Source organism: Kryptolebias marmoratus, linkage group LG1, assembly GCF_001649575.2.
Source record: "Kryptolebias marmoratus isolate JLee-2015 linkage group LG1, ASM164957v2, whole genome shotgun sequence".
NCBI lineage: Eukaryota > Metazoa > Chordata > Actinopteri > Cyprinodontiformes > Rivulidae > Kryptolebias > Kryptolebias marmoratus.
The window spans coordinates 30,990,509-30,999,118 of NC_051430.1; the positions used below are offsets into that span (position 1 = coordinate 30,990,509).

General features: G+C 47.9%; 1 protein-coding gene across 1 annotated transcript in view; it reads right to left on the bottom strand.

Moving 5' to 3' along the window:
• The window catches only part of adam9 (ADAM metallopeptidase domain 9), a gene marked incomplete at its 3' end in the record, with an annotated part of 9,178 nt that extends 1,064 nt beyond the window's left edge, over positions 1-8,114 (bottom strand). Inside the window, 9 exon segments of the mRNA XM_037979135.1 lie at positions 10-179; positions 389-460; positions 553-618; positions 800-995; positions 1,174-1,250; positions 2,353-2,431; positions 3,367-3,425; positions 5,038-5,138; positions 7,656-8,114. Of these exon segments, the coding sequence (XP_037835063.1) occupies positions 10-179; positions 389-460; positions 553-618; positions 800-995; positions 1,174-1,250; positions 2,353-2,431; positions 3,367-3,425; positions 5,038-5,138; positions 7,656-7,734 (899 nt within the window).
• Between the last annotated feature and the right edge of the window lie 496 nt (positions 8,115-8,610).

The window sequence follows — 8,610 nt, forward strand, 5'->3', positions numbered from 1 at the left end:
GGTACTGACAGGATGAGCTGTGCCGAGTCATGCCGGCGGCGGGGCACCAGCTCCTTCTCCCTCCACTGAGTGAAACGACTCAGCACTTCTCCGGCTCCTCCGTCGGTGTTGATCAGGTTTTGCTGATTCCAGATCTCCAGACCGACCAGAACCACCCGGACGTTCAGCTGCATGTAGATCTGCATCAACACAGACACTTTAAAGCCTCCTCAGAACCTCAGAGTGGACTTCAGAATCAGTCCAGCCTGGACTTTATTTCTACCAATGAAACAGTTTTAAAAACTAATATAACCCAACTTTATAGGCTCAAATGAGTCTTATATGTGATGGTGAAAACTGTGAAGCTGTTTGTAATTAAGTGTGTTTGTGTGTGTGTGTGAGATCTTACACTGTCTACAATGTTGGCCAGATGAACCATCTCCTCCCTCACTGCCGTCTCGTTCCTGTTCATGTAATTATACTGCAGAAACAAACACACAGGTTAGCCTAGCTTAGCACAAACACTGGTGTTCCTCCGTTAGCCTAGCTTAGCACGAACACAGAAACTCTCACCCTGTCGTTGTCGACCACCAGCAGCAGCTCCACGTAGTGAGTTTTATGGAGAACGGCTCTCTTCATCTGGAAAACAAACATTTGTTCCATCAAACTGACTCTCTGGTTATTTTACATCCTGTTGAGCCTTTATTGATGTTTGAACATGTTCTGTTGCCATTTTGAGCCTCTGTGTGTTTTTATTGTCTGATGTCTCTGGAAACACGACTGAACGTGTGTGTGTGTATATATATATGTGTGAACGCACCCTGCTGTGCGGTCTATGGTGGATTTCCTCTGCCTCGTACTGAGCATGCTCAGTAGCGTTGTCGCTCTCTTGATGAGGCGTTCCACAGTCCCGGGGCTGTGAGGTCACATCCTGTAGGCGGTACACCAGGTGCTGTTCGGGGGCGGAGTCTAATGGCTCGATTCCGTAGCTGTCGTGAGTGAGATGCATCACTCCTCTGATTAAAGAAAAAGACAGAAAAGACTCAGCTGCTGAGTGAGACCTCACAGGGAGAGCAGGAAATATAACCTCACACGTCCTCAGACCAGAAACAAAAACCAGAACTTTAGGTTTGGAATGAGTCTCATCTGAGGTGATGGAAAGTGTGTGTGTGTGTGTGTGTGTGTGTGTCTCACCTGAGGCCGTCACAGATGCTCATAGCCACCGACGAGCCGCTCATGTCCTGAACGAAGCCCTGATAGTGACAGTGGTTCTGAAACACAGAAAGGTACCAGGTGAAACCAGCAGGGGGCGCTGCAACCTTAAGGAGACAGTTCCTGAGGTCAGAGGTCAGAGAAGACATCATCTGAGGACCTGACTGAAAGCAGGCTCTTCCTGTCTGAGTCCCGCAGGACATTATCAAACACTTCCTGTCCTCAGAGAAACTCCGACTCAGCACTTCTGCCGCGTGAGTTTCACTTCCTCTCCTCGTCCATTTTCCAACCTTCGCTTGGAGACCTCTGACAGGACCTTCCTGTCTCTGTCCACATGAGACCCGGATCAGATCGGACCGGACCGGATTGAGGATTATTTAAACCCTAAATCCTGACCCCTAACTGGACCCAGAACCAGCTGCCAGCCGGTGCTGCTGAGAGCAGCTCTGACTCGTGAATTATTGAATAACTCTGATGAAGTGCGAGCAGAGCGGCGGGCAGGAAACTCCCAGCATGCATTGCTCTCTGGGACAGACTTCAGAGGAGGCAGTCAGCTGTGACCCGTTTGTTTGTTGACACCTGCCCTCTCATTCCTTCACACTTCCTAAGATTAAATTTCAAACTTTTTCACATCTTCTGATTTTCTCGGATTCATTTTTGATCCAAACGTTGAACAAAAGTTTACTGTGAAGGTTTGATTTTCTCTGCGTTCCAAAAACAAAACAAACAAAAAGGTTCTGGAGAAAAAGAACCTTTAAAAACTCGGTTTATGGTTCAAATCCCACCACTGGAGTCTTAGGAAATAAAACATCTTTGGTTTCATTTTGTAGAATAAAATAAGAAGCAGTTTGTGCCTCATAAATGTAATAATTCTGCACTTATTCATCATTTTAAAGTCATTTTATAAAGTGTTTAACATTCAGCTGCTGGGTTAGCCTTACTCTACAATTCTGAGAAATTTACATTGAAAATTTATTTTTAAAATTTTATTTTAATCAAACAGGATGAAGGAGCAGAAATTTTTATTCTGTTTCCTTTTTTTGGTCTCAGGACAGATCCAGAAAGACGATGTAGACACCAAGATTATAAAAACACACCCACAGCCCGTTAGTCTTCAGGGACAGACAAACAAACAAACAAACGTCCCGAAGCAGACGTTACCTGAACAGGTGGTCTGGATCTGATCAGGGATCCGTTCTGACTGTAGGAGAACTGAGTGAAGTCTGCAGGCAGCAGCAGCCTGGAAACAGACGGGTAAACAGGTAAACAACAACAACAGTTAAACAACAACAACAACAGCAGGTCTGTGCAGAGGTTCTGATCCAGAGGTTCTGGTCTTCATGGTTTCTTTAGTCTTGTTCTAAATCTGTTCTGTTAAACGTGTTTTCATCCCGACTGAATGAGGCTTTAACCCTTCGCCTGCTGAGGCTCGTCAGCAGCTGGTTATCTGCTGGTTATCAGCTCGTCAGCAACTCGTTATCTCAGACCTTCCAGCCAAGGTGAGTCTGAGAGAAGAACTCGTATCAGGATGTTGATAAAAACACGCTGATAGGACGATCTCAGACAGGTTTCTGCAGAGAGCAGCAGCTCTGGGTCGGTTCTGGTCATAGGAACAGGAGTCCAGGTGGAGCAGAACTTTGTTTAAACGCTGAGTCAGCATTCAGACCGCGTCTACGATCAAACTGCTTCTGCTGTTCATGGATCAGAACGTTCGGCTGCTGGGACATTTAGTTTCTGTAACTTTTAAACTTTTCAGAATATTTAATTTTATTTACAAACATTTTACCTGAAAAAACACACAGAGGTCTGTTCAGCTGCTGAATCTGACCCCGTTTTCTTTTGCTACTTTTAGCTACTAGTTTATTACTTCTTGCCTTTAGCTTCTGCCTCTTTTAGCTCATGTTCTGCCTGTTTTAGCTCATGTTCTGCCTGTTTTAGCTCGTGTTTAGGACGTTGGGTTTGGACAGTTTAGAAACCCAGGAAGCAGCAGCTGAAGGTGATGAAGGTGAGGAAGAGTCTCAGTGGGATGAAGATCAGGCTCCTCAGATGTTGAAGTTTTTTCTTCTGGTCTTGATTCCAAACTGAACGTTCTGAAGTCTGTAGAACCTGCTGAATTATTTGGTTCTGACCCGTGAGAACCCGTGAACAGATCGGAACAGAACCGTGGAGACTCACTGGTTTCTCTGCAGATGAACGATGTGATCGTTTCCGTCCACCCTGATGATGAAGGACGCCTGCAGAGAGACAACAGAATGAGGACAGGGAGACGAAGACAAAGACTGTTGGACACCTTTAGACACTCTTCATCACTCTGTCTCTCTCAGTGCCAAAGACCAAGAGCTGGAGTCAAACTGAGTCAGATGGGAGGAGGAGAACCGGACCGGACCTTAGTCAGGATCAGGTTCTAGATTCAGCACAGATCACTTTAATTAAGTCTCCTTCAGACGGAACAGCTGGAGGTCTGCAGGGAGTCCTGCAGCCGCCAACAGCACCTCCTCTTCATCAGGAGGAGGAGGAGGAGGAGCTTCATGTCTCATCCTGTCATCACTTTTCAAACCTTCTTTATCGAAAACTAAATGTTGTTTATTTCTGTCGTATTGTTTGTGTTTGAGAGCAGCTTTTGATTTAAAATCTTTATTTAATCTTTATTTATTGTTCTTTTCATGTAAACTAAGATCTCTGACCCTCTGGTCTGAGGAGTTTCTCACGTCTTCATCAGATTTATTATTTTTCTGAACTCAGCGTTCTGTAAACAACAATAAAAACTCAAGATGGGTGATCATGTAACCACCTGTGTGTGTGTGTGTGTCGGTGTGTTTTCATTCATCTGTCAGCAAAATATCTGCACAGACTTCAGTGAAACTCTGGACAAAGATGGCCACCACAGCAAACAAAATGTTTGGTGGTAGTAGCTGACAGTCATCCTCAGCACACACTCAGACTTCCTGAAAGTGTCTTTGTGTTTCGACCCGACTGAGTCAGCAGGTTCTGATAGGTCCTGGTGCAGACCCGAGACCTGAGACCAGTCCAGGTTTGACCCAGTGACTGGGGATAAGAACCGGGTCGCATGCCTGACCCGGAGAAACGGGCCGAGGAAAAGGATGTCTGAAGGTGGCGCTCTAACAGAACCAAACAGAACCAGCTGAGAGGTTCTTTAAGAAAAACAAAGAGAAGCTGAAGCAGAACCAACAGCTGCTGGAAGGAACACCTGAAGGCCAGGTGTGTGTGTGTGTGTGTGTGGGCTGAAGGTGAGTCAGAACAGGAAGTCAGCGTGGCTCCACCTCCTTCATCATCATCATCATCATCAGGTCCTCTAACCGAGCCGGACTCAGAGGTCCGTTTGTCCTGGCTGACAGTCGGGCTTCTGTCTGTTTGTTGGGTGTAACCTTCAGGTTCAGAACCAGAACCAGAACCGACCTGTTTGTTTGTTTGTTTGTTTGTGTCCCACAGTCTTCACTCCTGTGTCTGAGTGTGTGTGTCTCTGTCGGTGTGTGTTGGTGTGTGTGTGTGTGTGTGTCTCTGTGGGTGTGTGTCTGAGTGTGTGTGTCTCTGTCGGTGTGTGTGTGTCAGAGTGTGTGTGTGTCAGGATGTTATGTGGACGTGTTCCAGCATGCTCTCAGCAGACACAGAAACACTAACAGCAGCTTCAGAATCCTCCAACAAGCTCCGCCCCCTCGCTGTGACTCAGAGGTCAAAGTGTTTCTGAAGCGGGTCAGAACCGACCCGGGTTACCGCTGACCCCACACTGACACCAGACTTGTTCAGACTCAGTTTGTTAAATTTGACTGAACTTTGCTGTTTTTATTGGGATAATAAATCAGAGAAGATGAGGTCAGAACTCTGTACCTGATTGGGCGGTCGTCCGTCCACGTCCCTCCTCAGCCGGCCTCCTATTGGTCGAGGGACGGTCAGCTGATACGAGGAGAGATGCTCTGTCTGCTGAGAGGCTGCAGAAAAAAAACACAATCAGTTAAGCCAAAACTCAGATCTTCGGTGATGGTTTTACCTGTCTGTTAGTAAAATATCTCAGGATGAACATCTCCAACTGATTAACCTCTAGAGTCACCTCAGTTCAAGATGGCCGCCACCTGACCTTGTCTTGCAGATACTGAGCTGAACCCTGGAGTGGCTGTAGCTGAGCAGGTCCGAGCAAAGGAGCTGCTCGGGTTCTACTGAACGCAGCTCCCGGATGAGTGAGAACCACCCAGAACCGCGGGGAACCCGTGATCATCAGCCTCCCGCCGTGGCGCCCGGCGGAGACACCAGATCGCACCGCGAGCCTCCATCTGTTCACGCGGTCACCACCCCCGGCGGGTTGATCTGTAACCATGGCAACGACCTCATCGTCCTGTGGGCCCGCCTGCAACCGAGGAGTCATGTGACCACTTAACACCTCCACATCATCTGCTCCGAGTTAAACACTCGTTTTCTGACCGTTTCACTGATTTTATTTCAGATTTAAAGACTTGCTCAGAGGCCCCTCCCCTTTTCTTACAGGAAGTCTGTGTTCATTTTAGCGCCGCTTCAGCTGCTGAATGTCTGCATCAGGAGGCCAACGGGTCGCTGGTTGTTTCAGAAAGAAAACTGAAAAAAGATAAACACAACGCCAGGGCGGAAAGACATCAGCAATGACCTCAGAGAAGCAGCTGCTGGGAAAGGTCAAAGGTCATTTAGAGTCCATCGTTCTACAGAGAGAAAGATTAGACAGCTGCTGATCTTCACCCTGAAGGTCAGACCGTGCAGTGCTCAGAGACTCTACAGGCCTCAGTTAGCAGGTCAAAGGTTAAAGCCTCTTCTCTCTAAAAACAACATGGCAGCTCGACTTCGGTTCATCTGAAGGAACCAGAAGACTTCTGGACCAGAACCAGACCAGAGGACAGATGTTTACCCAGAATGCACTGCAGCTGTCAGCACGGTGGTGGAGGTGATGGTTTGGGCTGATTCTGGAGTCAGATGTGAGGCCATCTGTCCGACAAACAGGACAATGATCCCAAACACAGCAGAACGGTCCAGAACCAGAACCAGAACCTCAGAGAGCTGAGCAGAAACTAATGAGCTGAAGCAACGCTGGAAAGAAGAGTGGGCCACAACTCCTTCACAACCATGAGAGAGACAAACAGGAAACCACAGAGAGATCTGCTGCTGGAGAAGGTTCTGTTTCAAGATTTAGATTTTGTTCCACTACGTGAAGAAAAGGAAGTTCTGTTTACTTCTTCTCCTCTGACAGTGGAGAGCTTGTTCTGGTTCTTCTAAAACCAGAGGCTGGTTTGTTCTCCTTAAACTCATAGCTGAAAGAAAGTGACCCACAGAGCGGTTCACAGGTGACACCTGGTGCTCAGGTACAGTCTGAAGTCGTGACTTCCTGCTGCAGAGAACACAGATCTGAAGGTTCCACCAGGAAGAGGTCCAAAAACCAGATGAGCAAACATCTGACCCCACAGATGTCAGAGTTTCAGCTCTGAACGCCACGATGAGTCAGAAGCGGGGAAACTGCGTGGGTGTGTAACTGTTACTGGAACACACACACACACACACTCACAGGGTGGGTTGTACTTCCTCTCGGAGTCACAGCTGAAAAGCTGCTCTGAGCCGACATCGTTAAGCAGCTTAACGCACAACAAGCAAGGAGCAACACACACACACACACAGCTTAAAGGGACAGTTTGGAGGTTTTGAAGCAGCTCACGGCGGTCGGGGTGATCTCAGGAGAAACAGTTCTTCTGTAAAAGAAGATATCGTTTCCAAAGAACCAGATCCTGGATCCGAGCAGCTGACATCAGGATCCTCAGCAGGGATCGAGTCGCTGCTCCTCCTCATCAAAACGAGTCAGCTGAGGGGGGTCTCACACCTGAATCACACTCCTCTGGGCCCGTCCCACTAGGAGGAGACCCCGGGTCAGACCCAGAACCCCTCTGTGGTCTGAGAGCCCCTCAGGATCCTCCAGGAGGATCTGGAGGTCCGGGTTTCCCTCCAGAACCGACCACAGACCTGACGGCAGCTCGTTTCTTCCTGGTTCTCCAAACTGAGATACCTATGGCTGCAGTCTACTGAAGTTACACTAACTACTTCTCCCCACTCCACAGAAACCTGGAGAACATGAAATCCATCTTTTAATGTCCAGAAGGAGCCGGAGAAGCTCTCGAGCCGTCATGGCAGCTCACTGAAACGACAGAAACGACAGAACTGCTTCTGCTCCGCCTTCTTCTCCCTGTGAAGCACGGTGGAGGTAGTTTCATGGTGTCCTTCTGGGAGACAAGCTCGACTGGAGCTCGCAGGCCAGCCGTCAGAGATTTAAGGTGGAATTTGACCCAGAAAGTTGAGTTAAATCTGATGCGTTCACTGACTCACGGATCAACTGTTAATTATTGGACTCAACACAAACAAAAAAACAAACAAACAAACATCAGTGACACGCGGTTCCACGACAGTATCACCCCCCTCCTCCTCCCCCTCCTCCTCCTCACCTCCGCAGTGACAGTTTCCGCTCAGCAGTAGCAGCTGCAGTAGCAGCCCGCAGACCAGCAGAACCTCTCCTCCCATCATCACCTTCTTCTTCTTCTTCTCTTGTTAATTATTGTTCCGTGTCGGGTCGGCTCGGTCCTCCTCTTCCTCCTCCTCTTCCTCGCGGGTGTCCCTCCTGTCTGCAGTTTGTGGTCTCGTCTCCCTCAGACCGTCCCCACCCGAACCGCTTCATGCCAACGAACACCGAACGGAGCTTTTCTTTCTGGGCCGGGTCATGAGGAGCGGTTCGAACGGCGGCTCGGTTCGGTCTGACCCGCGTCCCGCTGCTGTTCTGGCTCGGTTCGTCACGAGTCCCGGTGGGTTTCGTGTTGTTGGACCGAGTCCTGCCTGAGTAGAGTCCGTCCTGTCCGTCGGCAGCGGATATTTCTCTCCTTGGAGCTCCTGGATCCGCGAAGGCGGCGGAAATACCTGCTGCTACTTCCGGCGCAGCGCTTCAAAATAAGAGATTAAATGGAATGCGCATCGTTCGCTGGTTTTCACGCAGCAGTTTCAGACCAGGACTATCTTAGGAGAGATGATGAAGCCGCTCTGCTGTGGATGACTTTCAGCTACTACCACACCAGATTATAACTCAGTGTCTGTATTTAACTGAGTTAAACATTACTGACTGCCTTCATTTCACAACAGCAGGCAATTATTATTCATTTATTATATGTTTGTCAAATGTTTATCAAGTAAACACAAAGTTAAAATTAGAAAAAATATGTAAAAAAATTAAATCAGTTTAAACTTGATTTATTTTTTTTAAATCGCCAATTTATCTGTGCTTTTCAAAAAAAGTTAAAAAACAAAAACAACTGGACTTCTATTCTGTAGCTGAAGACGTTTCGCTTCTCATCCGAGGAGCTTTCTCAATTCAGAAATAGAGAGTGTGGAGTTGAGCTTTTAAAGCTGAGA